This window comes from Podarcis gaigeae, assembly GCF_964106915.1.
Source record: "Podarcis gaigeae genome assembly, chromosome: 3".
NCBI classification, from domain to species: Eukaryota; Metazoa; Chordata; class Lepidosauria; order Squamata; family Lacertidae; genus Podarcis; species Podarcis gaigeae.
Window position 1 is genome coordinate 122086605 of NC_139680.1, and position 15485 is coordinate 122102089.

General features: G+C 49.4%; 1 protein-coding gene across 2 annotated transcripts; it reads right to left on the reverse strand.

Moving 5' to 3' along the window:
- Positions 1-2484: 2484 nt before the first annotated feature.
- On the reverse strand, positions 2485-14641 carry LOC310841807 (uncharacterized protein). 2 transcript variants are annotated; one of them, XR_014562751.1, is made up of 6 exons: positions 12927-14059; positions 12667-12748; positions 12128-12210; positions 11264-11390; positions 3189-5186; positions 2485-3008 (listed from the first exon to the last, which is right to left on the reverse strand). XR_014562751.1 is itself a non-coding variant. In XM_083733306.1 (6 exons), exons 2-6 carry the CDS (start codon positions 13350-13352, stop codon positions 3601-3603), a joined length of 2304 nt encoding a protein of 767 aa, XP_083589432.1. In that variant the 5' UTR covers positions 13353-13554; positions 14122-14641; the 3' UTR covers positions 3161-3600. The 2 variants fall into 2 exon arrangements, 1 of the variants encoding a protein (XP_083589432.1); XM_083733306.1 differs by lacking the exon at positions 2485-3008 and adding an exon at positions 14122-14641 and having other exon boundaries at positions 3161-5186; positions 12927-13554.
- Between the last annotated feature and the right edge of the window lie 844 nt (positions 14642-15485).

The window sequence follows — 15485 nt, forward strand, 5'->3', positions numbered from 1 at the left end:
TTAACCTGAAACTGTTCTTAACCTGAGGTACCACTTTAGCTAATGGGGCTGCCAGATCATGATTTCTGTTCTCATCCTGAATCAAAGTTCTTAACCCAAGGTACTATTTCTGGGTTAGCGGAGTCTGTAACCTGAAGCGTATGTAACCCAAGGTACCACTGTATTAAATTTATATACCACCCAATGCCCACAGGCTTTCAGGGCAATTCACAAAATAAAACCAGAATATAAAACCGCAGAATCATCAAAATAAAAACAACAACCACCTGATAAACCCTCCCCCCAAACACATTTTAAAAGGGCATAGGATGTCAATCAAATCAACCAAAGGCCTGGTTAAAAAGGAACATTTTTGCCCGGTGCATAACGGTGTATAACAAAGGCGCTTGGGGGAACTTCCCTGGGGAGAGCATTCTTCAAATGGGGAGCCACTGCAGTGAAGGCCCCGTTCCTGTGCTGCCACCCTCTGGACCTCTCAAGGAGGAGGGACACAAAGAAGGGCCTCAGAAGATGATCTCAGGGTCCAGGTAGGGGGATATGGAGAGAGGCTGTCTTGAGGAATTGCGGTCCTGAGATGTTTAAGGCTTAATAGGTCAAAACCAGCTCACTGAATGGGTAGCCAGTGCAGTCGGACCAGGATTGGTGCAATATGTTCAATCCGCCTTGCTCCGGTGAGCAACCTGGCCGCTCAATTCTGCACCAGCTGCAGTTTCCGAACCGTCTTGAGAGGCAGCCCAACGTGTAACGCATGGCAGTAATCTAACCTTGAGGTTGCCAGGGCATAGACAGCAGTAGTTAGGTGATCCCTGTCCAGACCGGGGCGTAGTTGGGCCACCAGCCGAAGCTGATGGAAGGCACTCTGGGCCACGGAGGCCACCTGAGTCTGGAGCGACAGGAAAGGATCCAGGAGGACCCCAAGCTATGAAGCTGCTCCTTCAGAGGAAGTGTAACCCCATCAAGAGCAGGCCATCTCCCTAGAATGGTATACTAAAAATGATGAAGTTACATCAGTGATGGGCAAGAGACTTTGGTTATAATATACAATTTTTATCATGGGAAAAGTCATGGAAAGAGCATTTGAAGTTTAAGGCTTGCTGTTCCGTTGAAAGAAAACTGTATGAAAATGATGTACTGTTGGTACCTCACACTGAGTAAAATTGCAAAAATGTATAGAACCAGCTCAAATTTGTGCTGGAAATGTAAAAGGAAAGAAGGTACCTTTTATCATATGTGGTGGTCACTGTGGAGTGGTAAAAGCGTTCTGGGAAATGATATATACTGAGTTAAAGAAAGCGTTTAAGGAAACTTTTGTCACCATCAACATCATCAAGGCGTGTGGTGGAGTCTCCTTCTATGGAGGTCTTTAAGCAGAGGCTTGACCACCATATGTCAGGAGTGCTCTGATGGTGTTTCCTGCTTGGCAGGGGGTTGGACTCCATGGCCCGTGTGGTCTCTTCCAACTCTATGATTCTATGATCATCAATTTTAATTTGTATACTGTCTTTCTATCTTACAATACTCAAGGCGGTTTACAAGCTGAAGAAACAGAAAATGTACATCTTCTAACAATCTAATGCAATACAAAACATAACTTTAAAATAGGCAGCCTACATCAAAATAGCAACATTCAACCATTACTTAGAATAGTATAACATAATAATAACATATAAAAGTTAAACAGAAATCCAGTCAACAGTTACAATAATATCTAAACTATAATCAGTAAAACAACGGCAAGCCACAGTAGACAAAACAATACAATACACATTGAGAAGCAGAAGTTGGGGCAAGGCAGGTGGAAGGAGGCCTGGCCTGGTGGAGTCTCTCCCCTCACCCTTTCTCAGAAAACCAGAGGCTTCTCTGTTATAATATATGTGTAATGGTTGTAAGGGGGTTACTTGTGCGTAAATTGCCTTCAGTTTAGTCCGTTTGTTTGCTCAACCATGTTTAGGGTTGGAGCTCGCCCTCCGTGACCTGTTAGTCACTTGCAGAATCCGTCACTGGGCGTTTCTTGAACCTCTTCCAGCATAAAAGCTGCTTGACCCCGAGTCTCCTCCTATGTTCCCTGCGCGGGACGCGTCTGTGCAAGTGAGGGGAAGGCAGGGGCGTGCCAGCGCTCTCTCCACTAGATTCGTATGAAGGGTCTTGGAGCCCTGTCACCAATTCCTCCATCTCCCTCTCATCTCTATTGGTGTTACGCTGAATTCCTTCCCCCCTGCTGGTCCCCTCTCCGGCATCGCTCGGGAGCCCTGCCTCCGCCTCTCGCTCTGCTCGCTCTGATGTCAGTTCCCTGACAATATGTGATGAATTACCAAAGGAAATAAGAGACTGTTTACGTATGCCACGACGGCAGCGGGAATGTTTTTTGCCCAGAGATGGAAAGAAGGTGAAGTACCGACTAAAGAAGAATGGCAGACCAAACTGATAGAATGCACAGAAATGGCGAGACTAAGGGGAAAGATCAGAAACCAGGAAGAACAAGTATTTTTAAAAGACTGGGATAATTTTATTGTATACTTGAAAGACCACTGTAGACAGTTAAAATCACGGGCAGGGATGCAAAGACATTTGTAATGTGAACTGAACTTTGGTTACTATGGCTGCATAAGAGATGGATAATGGTAAAAGATGCAGGAAAAAGGGAAAAGATAACATCTTTAGAACTGGAGCGCATGGGGGGGAAGGTGTAAAAGAACCTTGTTATTGTTTATGTTTTGGAAAGGTTACAGTTATCGTGTATAACTTTATGTAAAACCAATTTAAATTTTTTATTTTTTTTTAAGAGCAGGCCATCTCCCAGCCATCTGGTCTCGGGCACCACCCACTAACTGCCTCAGTCTTATCTGGATTGAGTTTCAGTTTGACATTGAGTTTCAGACATCCACTCCACCTTCCTCCCAGGGAAGGCAAAAGCTACAAACGTGAGTCTGACCAAACTGCGGGAGGCAGTGGAAGACAGGAGTGCCTGAAGTGCTCTGGTCCAGGGGGTCACGAAGAGGCGGACACGACTAAACGACTAAACAACAACAACAACAACTGTAAATATGAAAAGAGACAAAATATTCTCTAATTCCTTTTCCTTGGATAGATGTATTTGTTTTTCTCTTTTGTATTTTCTTTTGTCGTGATTATGTATGTATTTTAACTCATATTGAATAAAAATTTATTAAAAGTTTTTTAAAAAATACAATTCTATGATTCTATGTAAAACTCCACGCTTGCCAGCAGCATATGTGAAAAGCATCTAAGGGTCTTAGGACACCAAAAGTTTAACGTGAGTCAACAAGGTGAGTCACTAGCAAAATAAGCTAATGCTATTTTAGGCTATCTCAACAGACGTCTAATGTCCAGGTCATGGGAAGTAATACTATATTCCTTTCTGATTGGTCAGACCACACCTGGAGTCCTGTGCTCAATTCTGGATGTCACAATCAAAGGAGGATATTGAGAAGTTGGAATCTGTGCCGAGAAGGGTGGCCACAGGATGGGTGACCAATATAATCAAGCATTTGGAAACCAAGCCTTTTAAGGAACGATAGAAGGAGCTGGGTAGGCTTAGACTGGAAAAGAGGAGATTGAGAGGAGATAGGAGACCCATCTTCAAATACCATGATTCTCCCTGCTGTGAGTTCTTTGATGGTAAGTGAGACTTCTCTTCCATTTGAAGCTCATTCCACATTCCAAGTATTGATATGGTCTCTCCTCACGGTGAACTGTTTGATGGGAAGTAAGATGTCCCTTCCGACTGAAGTTCTTTCCACATTCCAAGCACTGATATGGCTTCTCCCCTGTATGAATTCTTTGATGGGAAGTGAGACCCTGCCTGTGACTGAAGCTCTTTCCACATTCTAAGCATTGATAGAGTTTCTCCCCTGTATGAATTATTTGATGGGAAGTGAGACCCTGCCTGTGACTGAAGCTCTTTCCACATTCCAAGCATTGATATAGTTTCTCCCCTGTATGAATTCTTCGATGGGAAGTGAGACTATTCTTGCGAGTGAAGCTCTTCCCACATTCTGTGCACTGATATGGTTTCTCCCCTGTATGAATTCTCTGATGGGAAATGAGACTATTCTTGCGAGTGAAGCTCTTCCCACATTCCAGGCACTGATATGGTTTCTCTCCTGTATGAATTCTCTGATGGGAAGTGAGATGGACCCTTTTCCTGAAGCTCTTTCCACATTCCAAGCACTGATATGGTTTCTCCTCTGTATGAATTCTTTGATGGGAAGTGAGAAAGGACCTCCGATTGAAGCTCTTTCCACACTCCAAGCATTTATAGGGTTCATACCTTGTATGACTTATTTGATGGCAAGTGAGACGTCTCTTCCTACTGAAGCTCTTTCCACATTCCAAGCACTGATATGGTTTCTCCCCTGTATGAATTCTTTGATGGGAAGTGAGACTATTTTTGCGACTAAAGCTCTTCCCACATTCTAAGCAATGATGGGGTTTCTCCCCTGTATGAATTCTTTGATGGGAAGTGAGACTATTTTTGCGAGCGAAGCTCTTCCCACATTCCAAACACCGATGGGGTTTCTCCCCAGTGTGAATTGTTTGATGGGAAGTGAGCTGGCAGCCCCTAATGAAGCCCCTTCCACATTCCAAGCATTTATATGGTTTCTCCACTCGGTGAATTCTTTCATGTGAAGTAAGCGTATCCTTCCGACTAAAATTCTTTCCACATTCCAAGCACTGATATGGTTTCTCCCCTGTATGAATACTTTGATGGGATAAGAGATGGTCCTTCCGACTGAAGCTCTTCCCACATTCCAAGCACTGGTATGGTTTCTCCCCTGTATGAATTCTTTGATGATCTGTGAGGTTAGCTTTCTGCCTGAAGCTCTTTCCACATTCCAAGCACTTATAGGGTTTCTCTCCTTTATGAATTCTTTGATGGGCCTTGAGCACAGCCCTGTGACTGAAGCTCTTCCCACATTCCAAACACTGATGGGGTTTCTCCCTGCTGTGAGTTCTTTTAGGGAAAGTGAGAAATGTCTTCTGACGAACCGTCTTACCATCTTCCAAGTACCGATAACGATTTTTCCCAATAGGATATATTTCATGGGAAGTAGAATGGGAGCTCAGACTATAACTCTCTCCACACTCCAAATATTTATACAACTTCCCCACTGTGTGAATGTTGTCACGGTTCCCCTTCTTCATAATTTCCAATCCATCACCACCTGCATCAAAGAGAAAAACTGATTAGAGCCTCAGGAAGAAATGGAGCCCCAAATTATTCAATTTATGGAGCACTGCTAATGAATGTTTGTGATCAATGAAGAGTTCAAGGGAGTTAGATCTGAGGTCCTACTACAGGGTTCACTGCCTTTGTTGACTGTCAATGACACACATATTGATGGGAACCTGAGATTCAAACAGCCTGGCATTTTCCGGAAAAGATCTTGTTTGGCCTAATCATGGAATCTCCTCCATCTGCAAGGCCAGTTGTCTCTTTGGTCAACCAGAAAGCGACAGAAGCAAAAACAGAAAACCTCACAGAAGCTGCTACTTCTTCTGCCACCACACAGAAAGTTACATTCCAGAAGGTCTGGGCAGCTCAGACCAGCCTGGTCATGGTTTAAAAAGGCATATGTGGGGCAAGAATATTTGCAGACAAAACAGTAGATTCAAGGTGAACTGCGGGGAATGAGAATCCCAGATGCTGTCAAGCACCATCAAAATATTGCAGGATTCTCACAGGTGTAGGGGTGTGTGTGTGTGTGTGTGTGTGTATTTCAAAACAGATATTGTGATGGGATAATGAGCTGCTTGTGCGTAAAAGCTTGATCCCGCTGGGGTTTGGCCGGTCATCCAAACCCAGGCACTAACGGAGCCCCCAAAAGCATGACTCCGTCAGTCGCTGGTAGAATCTGACAGTGGGCGTCTACGGAACTTACGCCAACATAAAAGCTGTTTGACGGACATGCGCTTTCGTGACTCTCTGCGTGACAGTTTCCGGCGAAGGGAGGGAATTCCTAAAGGGGGTCTAGTTACCTCTTCACTATTCTCACTAGAAGCGTCTGAGAGCCTCCCCTCCGCTGTAACTCCTGCACTCCCCCTGCTGGTTCCTGCTTCTGCTGCAGAGTCTCTCCTACTCTGCTGGAGCCTGTCCAGCACCTCTAACTCCGATGGCAGTTCCCTGACATCCACCTCCCCCCCAGGCCCCCCTTCACCCCCTCCCGCCTCCTCTCCCACTGGCGGTGAGGGCGGAAAGCCCCTGAAAGAGCAATCCTCGTCATCAGAGGATTCAAACACTTCTAGCCACGGCGTCCCGTCTCTCTCCCCGTCTTCTTCTTCTTCGTCGGAGGCAGCTTCCTCACCCACCCCTGACTCTGGGAACCCTTCAAACTCTCCCTCCTCATCGGTGGTCCCAAAGTGTTCCCTTCTAAATCGTGCCACGGGTTGCGGTTTTCTTGGGAAACGCTGATGAAATGTTTCTATTAAGATCTCGTCATTCACTACCTCTGCTGGCACCCAAGTGTTTTCCGACTCTACTTCCCCCTCCCATTCTACCAGATATTCCACCTGATTCCCCTTCCACCTGGAATCAATGATTCCTGCCACGTTCATGTCGCGCTCTCTCTCTTCTATCACGAGCGTTTGGGTGGCCTCTCTCTCACGCTCCCCCCACTCACGTCCCTCTCGGTACGGCGACAGTAATGACCTGTGAAATACTGGGTGTAATTTCATGTGACTGGGCAGTCTGAGTTTGAATGCTACTGGGTTGACCTGCTGTATGACCTCAAAGGGTCCCAATTTCTTGGGTCTCAATTTCTTACTCCCACCCTTGAACGGTAGTCCTTGGGTGGACAACCACACTCGGTCTCCCACCCTTATGATTTCACCTTCCCTCCTATTTCTGTCTGCTTGCTTCTTATATTCTTCCTTGGCTCTCTCTAAGTTAAGTTGAAGCTGACGGTGGATCGCTTCCATCTCTTCAAAAAAATGTTCCGCTGCCGGCACGCTCCACCTCTCCCCCCCCTCTCCTGGGAATGCCCGGGGATGGCACCCATAGTTTGCCAGGAAAGGACTCATCCCTGTGGACACATTCTCCGCGTTGTTGTAGGCAAATTCGGCCAGCGGTAGCTTATCTACCCAATCATTTTCTCTGTCCTTTACATAACACCTCAGGTATTGTTGCAAAATGCCGTTTGCCCTTTCCGCTTGCCCATTAGTTTCTGGGTGTCGGGCAGTGGAGAAATTGAGTTCTACTTGCAGTAAGCTCATAAGTTTCCTCCAGAACCTGGAAGTAAATTGTTTGCCTCTGTCACTGACCACCCTCAAGGGGGCGCCATGCAACCTGAAAATATGCTCTACAAACAACTTGGCGGTCTCCTCCGCTGTAACCGCATGTGAACAGGCTATAAAATGACACATTTTGGTTAATAGATCTACCACCACCATGACAGCTGTTTTGCCTTTGGATTTTGGCAGGTCCGTCATAAAATCTATGGATACTGCCTCCCAAGGCCTTTCTGGCGTGGGTAAGGGTTGTAATAGCCCCGCTGGCGCCACCCTCTCTCCTTTTGCTCGCTGACACCTGTCGCAACCCCTAACATATTCCCGCACGTCCTCCCTCACCTTGGGCCACCAAAACTCCCTGGTAACCAACCACATGGTTTTGTGCTGTCCAAAATGTCCCGCTGTGGGGCTGTCATGCAACTGCTTGAGTACTCTGCCCCTCAGTTCCCCATCTGGTATGTACAGTGCCCCTTTGTAATACAACGCCCCGTTCTTTTCTTCAAATCCCCCTGTGTTCTCTTCTGTCCTCCTGAGTTCTCTGAGTTTCTCTTGGGCGTATTCATCGTTCTCCGTACCTTCCATCAGTTCCCTTTGCCCCACCAATGCCGCCCCACACACCCAGCGGTCTTCGGAGATTACATGCCTTGCCTCAGGCGCTCCCTCCCCCTCTAAGTACTCAGGTTTCCTGGAAAGGGCATCCGCTCTCACGTTCTCTGAACCTGGCACGTAACGAATCTCAAAGTGGAATTTGGAGAACTCCTGGGCCCATCGCACTTGTCTCTGGTTCAGGACACGGGCTGTTCTCCAATATTCCAGATTTTTGTGGTCAGTTCGGACTTGAACCTTGTGTTGCGCCCCAATCAGCAAGTGCCGCCATTTCCGGAATGCTTCATGAATGGCGAGCAGTTCTCTGTCGTACACTGTGTAGTTCCTCTCGGATTTGTTCAATTTCCGCGAAAAGAATGCACACGGTCTCCATTCCGACGTATCCTTTCCCGGCTGGAGAAGCACGGCCCCCACTGCTCGGTCTGACGCGTCAGTCTCCACTCTCATTGGTTGTTGTAGATCCACGTGCAGAAGCTGTTCTTCCGACGCAAACGCCTGCTTTAGGCGTTCGAACGCCCGCTGCGCTTCTTCCGTCCAAACAAATTTCTTTTTGCTACTAAGACAATCTGTGATGGGCGCAAATGGGCAAAGTTTTTGATGAACTTCCTATAGAAGTTTCCGAACCCCAGGAACCTTTGCACGTCCTTCTTGGTCTTTGGTGTTTTCCATTCCAGTACCGCTTGAACCTTGCTGGGATCCATGGCCAATCCCTTGTCAGACAACCGGTACCCCAGGAATTCCACCTCCCTAGTATGAAACTGACACTTCTCCAGTTTCACCCACAGCCGGTTTTCTTGCAGTTTGCTCAGTACCTCTCTTACATCTCGCACATGCTGCTCCTCATTCTCTGAGTACACCAGGACGTCATCTAAGAACGCTACGCAGTTCTTGTAGAGCAATGGCCCCAGGACGTGATTCATGAATGATTGAAAACAGGCGGAGCCTCCTTGTAATCCGAAAGGCATAACGAGGTACTCAAACGCCCCCAAGGGGGTGAACATAGTGGTCTTCCACTCATCCCCCTTCCTCACACGTATCAAGTTATATGCCCCCCTAAGGTCCAGCTTGGTAAAAATCTTCCCTTTTCTCACCTGTGTCAGAATGTCATCAATTCTAGGCATAGGGAAAGTCACTGGTTCTGACACTGCATTCAGGGACCTGAAATCACACACAAGTCTGGGCTTGCCCGTGTTTTTTTTGTCCACAAAGAACACTGGACTGCCCCCCACCGCTCGTGACTCTCTGATGAAACCTCTCTTGAGATTCTTGTCAATGAACTCCCTTAACTCCTGCATCTCACTGTCTGACATTGCATACAGCTTCCCCACTGGCAATTGTGCTCCTGGGAGTAAAGTAATTTGACAGTCAAAGGGTCTGTGCGGGGGCAATTTATCCGCTTCCTTTTCGCTAAATACGTCAATCAAGTCAGCGTATTGTGGTGGCACCTTCCCCTTGTCCATCACTTCCACCCCTGCTAGAGTGGCCCTGCTGCCTGCCTGGGCCTCTCCCTCCTTGCAGTGTTCTAGGCAATGTGCTGATCCAAAGGAAACCACGCGCTGATGCCAGCCTACTAGCGGATCATGTAGTGCCAGCCAGCTCATTCCCAAGATAATAGGGGCTCCTCCCAGGGTGGCTACGTTAAACGCTATCAGTTCTGTGTGCCGTGCCACCCTCATTATCATTGGTACAGTCTGTTGGCTCACTTCTCCTCCCAACAGCTCCCTCCCATCAATCGTGGTAACCTGCAAAGGCTTACTTAATGGGATAGTCTGTATCTGGTGCTCAGCTGCAAACTCCTTACTCATGAAATTACATGAGCTACCTGAGTCCAATAGCGCTCTTATCTTTAGTGGGTGTCCGTTTGCCAGTTCCAGCAACACCTCTATCACAAGTGCTGGTCTTGGGGGTTCCGGCGTGGGCACGTTCACTACTCCCTGGCCTGGCTGCTGTGCCCCGATGTTGGCAACCAGGCGTTGGCTTTTACTTGCTCCTTCATTTCATCCTCCTCCTTCCCCCCAACAGTTCCTGCCATCCCTTGCCATTCCTTCCTTTGCGGACAGACTCTGGCAAAGTGACCTGGCTGTTGGCAGAGATAGCATCTCTTGCCGCTCTTTCCCTCCTTCTTCCGCCCTTCACTGGTGTTTGAAACTGTGCGCGCGCGCGCTGCTCCAAGTTCCATCGGCTCTGCTGGCGGGAAAGGCTGCTCCGGAATCTCTGGAATGCGGAAGTCCTTCCAACGTTCCCCCTTTCCTTCCCGCTTTTCCAAAGCTCTAGCCTCCTGGCGTGCTCCTATGGACAGCGCTGATTTAGTCAGCTGGTCCATAGACTCCGCCCTAGGCGCCCGGGAAAGTTCATCTTTCACTGCCGGAGAGAGACCTTCTTCAAATAGCATTTGAATAGGTTCACTAGCAAGGTTCCACCCCAGTCTATGAATCAGCATGGTGAACTCAGTCCAGTACTCACGTACAGATCGGCTCCCCTGTTTACAAGCCATCAACTCCCTGCGCACCATCCCCTGCTCAATCTCGCTGGAAAACATCAAGTCCATGGCGCGAAAAAACTTCATTGTGTCCTTTAAGATTTCATTATTGGCTGCCATCAGGGGGCGAACCCAGTCCCTCGCCCCTCCCTCTAGATGGCCAATCACGTACGCCACTCTAGAGTTCTCATCGGGGAAGTCATCAAACAGTAGATTGAGAGCATATTGCATCTCTGTTCTAAAGGCTTGATAGTTCCTGGGATTCCCCCCAAATTTCTGCACCAATCCAGGCACCCTTCTGGCAAGTGGGGTGGTTTTCCCCTTATCTGCATCTTGAGCCCTCCTCTCCTCCAGCCTCGCCGTTTGCAGTGCGAGCTGGACCTCCAACGCCCTGTACCTTTCTTCCAGGCTTGGATCTGCTCCAGCTCCAGCTGCCCCGGTTCCTGCTGGTTCACTCATGATGCCCTCTGCTTGCACAAACAGCTTTCGGAGACTGTCAGATTGCTGTGATGGGATAATGAGCTGCTTGTGCGTAAAAGCTTGATCCCGCTGGGGTTTGGCCGGTCATCCAAACCCAGGCACTAACGGAGCCCCCAAAAGCATGACTCCGTCAGTCGCTGGTAGAATCTGACAGTGGGCGTCTACGGAACTTACGCCAACATAAAAGCTGTTTGACGGACATGCGCTTTCGTGACTCTCTGCGTGACAGTTTCCGGCGAAGGGAGGGAATTCCTAAAGGGGGTCTAGTTACCTCTTCACTATTCTCACTAGAAGCGTCTGAGAGCCTCCCCTCCGCTGTAACTCCTGCACTCCCCCTGCTGGTTCCTGCTTCTGCTGCAGAGTCTCTCCTACTCTGCTGGAGCCTGTCCAGCACCTCTAACTCCGATGGCAGTTCCCTGACAGATATTATAGTCCAGCAGGAATCCTTACTGAGAGAGTCCACAATCCTACGATTCTCCTCCATGACTTCCTTATGCAGAGCTCTCTGGTCAGGATCCAGCAATGCCCACTCCTCCTCGGTGAAATACACAGCGACATCTTCAAAGCACAGAGGACCCTGAAGGAAAAGGGAAAAGGTCCTCTTCTGAGACAGCACAAAGATTATCCACTATACATTCCTCAGTTGTTTTTTGCCCATTCCTTGTTGTGTTCTTTTAATGGGTTTATCTGGCTGCACATTTTAGGTCTGGATGCCTATTTTAGCATTTCAGTGGATTTATTTTACTGTGCATTCTAATGATGGGTATTAATCTTTGTGTGAATGGGTGGACCTCCGCCTGGTGTTCTTCAAATCGTTCTGTCTGTGGAAGTATTCCTGTCTGCCAGACAGAACGCTCCCTTCTCTACTCCCGCTGTGCGATGCTTGGGGGCGATGGGACCCTCCCTCTGCCCTACAGCCAACTTCAAGGGGCTCATGGGGGCACAGAGAGGGGGAGGAGGGGGATTCCCCTTCTTCAGCTGATGGGGCTGCTCAGGTGAATCCCGGCCACGGTTTGTTATGGCTTCTCAACTTCTTGGAAGCTTCTCAACTGCTTAGAAGCCTGATTAGATCAATATAGAATATAACTGCAGCTACTGATAAATCATAAAAATAGTGACATTCCGAAGCCCAGCTAAGGAGAGATGGCTGTTCATTCCTGTCAGCACATAAACCTTCTTGAATGGGATTGCCCATCTTTGTTCAGGACAGAGGCTTTGACAGAAACCAAGTGGAGGAGAGATTCTTTCTGGCCCAGAGGCTCCTTGGCTGCCCCACTCCTCTGACTCTTTCCCCACAAAGCTCTTTCCCCATACCAGATCTGTTTCCACAGCTGCTGCTTCTCCTCCGTTCTCATGAAAAGATGGATGAGGAGGTCTGGGGGGCATCCTTCTGTCACCTGCGAGAGACAAAAGTCAAAGGGAAGCCATCAGTTTCTGCGTCCCTCACTTCTTCAGACACATGGAAACAGGCTGCTGAAAGAGACTTCTGTTTCAGTGTATCTGAAGAAGTGTGCATGCACACGAAAGCTCATACCAATAACAAACTTAGTTGGTCTCTAAGGTGCTAATGGAAGGATTTCTTTTTCTTTTTCCATCCATGGCAGACCAACACGGCTACCTACCTATAACTAGAGGTTCAGCACTTAGAGATAAGTGCCATAGATGTGCCATGGAAAAGGTCTTGCTTGTTGAGTGCATTTTGACATTGTACCCATTTCAAATTTTTGTTCTTCAAAATACATCTTCCCCCCCCTTTGGGCTCTTGGCCCCAAGTGCCTCCCCCTTCTAAAGATGAACAGAACCCAAAGATTAGTTTCAAGATCCACAGAATGAGAAGACGAGTTCCTCCTTACCCAGTGGCCTCTCTCTGGCGTCCAACGGAGTCTTTTCTGCCTCACAGGACTCCAGGCCCATTTCCGCAAAGAGATACTTTCCCTGAAAGAGTAACAAGGATTTAAAACAGAGAATGGGGAAAAGGATTAGAAAAGGAATGATTGGAGCAGATCTCATCCCTTGCTTCTCAAAAGAGGGCCAGCCGTTAGGAGAGCGTCTTGGAAGGCGCCCTGTCTTGCTTGGAGCCCCTTGGGAGTTTCCAGAGGAAAGTCTCTCTCACCTGCTGCTCTGCCTGCTTTCTCTCCTCCGCTTGACTCAGGAGGAAACCTTCGGCCAGGGCTACAGCCTGGGAACTGGTCTCTGCTCCGCGTTCCCTCACCCAGCTCTCCATCTCCAGCGGAAGGACAGCCAGGAACTGCTCCAAGATCACCAGGTCCAGCATCTGAGCTTTCGTATGACTTTCTGGCTTCAGCCACCGACAGTCAAGGTGGTGGAGTCGGCCGCAAGCCTCTCGGGGTCCTTTGGCCTCCTGAGAGCCGGACTGCGTCAACTGCTGGCTCTGCACCTCTGAGCAGAGGGTGTCCTCCTCACCCGAAATCTTCTGCACTGAGTTTTCCCATAATCTCCCACTGCTCCCAGTTTGGAGGGCAAGGCCTCCTCCTGCTTCAGGGCCAGCTGAGTCTTGCTCATCCATCTGGGCTCTCATGAAGCCTCCAAGGGATCGGAAGGAATCCTTTCCTTTTTTGCCAAGTTCTGATGGTCCGATTTAGAGGTACCAGCAAATCCTACAAAGCAAACATATTGGTCTGTTATCAGACTGATACTTGGTCAGGAGAAGAGAAATGTTTCCTGAGCAAGCATGGCTGAGTCTTGCTAGGAGCCAGGGCTGGACTGCACCACAGCCCCGACTCTGAACTTTCATTAACAGGAAAAAAGGAAGAAGAGAGAGAAGCCTCTAGTCCTGGTCTAAGGAAAGTGACCATGCAGAACTGCCTCACTGACAGTTTCATGACCCAGAAGGTGCAAGCAGCAGCAAGGGGATCATCTTGGATCTAGTCCTCAACAACAGATGGGAACTGATCAACCAAGTGGAAGTACTGGGAAACGTGGGAGAAAGTGATCATGTCCTCCCCTGAGACAGAGGGAAACGCAAGCTGAGTGTAGTCAGGAATTCACTTTAAGGCGGCCAATTTAAAAAGGCTTAAGGGGATACTGGGTGAGATCCTATGTTCTGAAATACTGAAATAAATGGGAGCTTTTTCAAGGTGAAATATTGAAGGCCCAAATGCAGGCAGTCCCAACCGTAAAGAAAAGTGCGAGGCATCTAGGGAAAACAGTGTGGCTGCATAAGGAAAGTGATGCCCAACCTAGTGATAAAAGAATAAATGATGTAAGGAGGGAGCTGAAGTCCAGGATCGGAAAAGAGGAAGTATCTGAACGCATGGCTTCTTCAAGTGAATCCAGATCTCCAGGACCTGCTGAGCTGCATCCAAGGTACTGAAGGAGCTTGGGGATGTAAGCTCAGAGCCTTCATCTAGAGCTCTGAGGATTCTGGGAGAACAGGAGAGGTTCCTGCAGACTGGAGGGGGGCAGATGTTGTCCCCATCTTCAAAAACAGGAAAAACTACCGACCGGTGAGCTTGAGATTGATACCAGGCAACCGGGGAAGGTCCTAGAACAGATAATTAAACCGTCAGTCTGTGAGGACTGAGAAAAGGATGCTGTGAGGACCCATCAGGGGTTTCTCGAAAACAAGTCATGCCAGACCCATCTGGCAGCACCCAGATGATGGGCTGGGCTGCCTTTCTTTATTAATGGCATTTCTATGCCACCTTTTTCTCCAAGGATCTCCGGGGGCATCCATGCGTCTACCCCTCCTCACTGAGTCCCCACAACAATGGGGCTCCGTTCAAGGCGCTGCCATGAGGGGTTCACTTGGACCCCAATCTCTGAAGAGCCTCTGGAGCAGAGCCCACCGCTAAGCACCAACTCATATGTTGCAGACTCACTCATTATCCTTGCCTGCAATGGGGAACTGAGCAGAGATTCCTGCAGTGCAGGGGCTGGACTAGATGCCCTTTGGGTCCCTTCCAAGTCCCCAAGGCTTCCTCTTCAGTCTGGGGGTGCAGATCTGAGCATTTGGGGAAGCCCCTGCCATTTAGGGGCCCCGCGGGGTCCTCAGTCCCGCATCTGGACCAGCCTTTCTCCAGCTGGGCGCCCCCCCCCCAGGTGGCTGGACTACAACTCCCATCACCCCCAGCTAGCCCGGCCAGGGCTGAGGGATGATGGGAGTTGTAGTCCAGCACCAGCTGGGGAAACCCCCTCGCCCCCCCTTGGCCCGGCCCTGCCTGCCCCTCCCCGCAATGGGACCCCCGAGGGGGGAGAGGAGACTCACCGGAGGAGGCCAGAGGGGGGTCCGGGAGGGGCTCCGGAAGACCCGCCTCCGCCTCTTCCTGTCCTCTCTAGGAGGGCGGCTCAGCTGCTCTTAACCCCTCCGCGCCCAGCTGCTCCCTCCCCAGGGTGGTCTTCTTGGCGGGGGGCCTCGAGGAAAAGGCAGGAAGCCGAGAGAGGGGAAAGGGGATGGGCAGGGAAAAGGCAGGCCGGGCGGGGGGGGGGCCGGGAGGGGCCAGGGCGAAGGGCAGGCAGGGCCAGAGCTGGCAAGGGGGCGCGGGAATAAGGGATTTCCCCCCCAAAAGGGGAGGGTCTTGGGGCGCAGGGGGTTCTGTGGTCTATAAGCCACTGAGACTTGGGCTGCCCAGCGGAAGGTCTGTGCTTCCAGTCCCCATGACTGAGCTCCCCTTGCTCTGTCCCAGCTCCTGCCAACCTAGCACTTCAAAAG

Excerpts from the sequence above, each read along its gene's own strand:
- LOC310841807 (XM_083733306.1), bottom strand. The coding sequence starts at position 13,352 with ATGAGAGCCCAGATGGATGAGCAAGACTCAGCTGGCCCTGAAGCAGGA. Across the intron at positions 12,749-12,926 it reads GAAAGCAGGCAGAGCAGCAG|GGAAAGTATCTCTTTGCGGA; the intron begins GTGAGAGAGACT and ends TTACTCTTTCAG. Across the intron at positions 5,187-11,263 it reads TAGGATTGTGGACTCTCTCA|GTGGTGATGGATTGGAAATT; the intron begins GTAAGGATTCCT and ends TCTTTGATGCAG.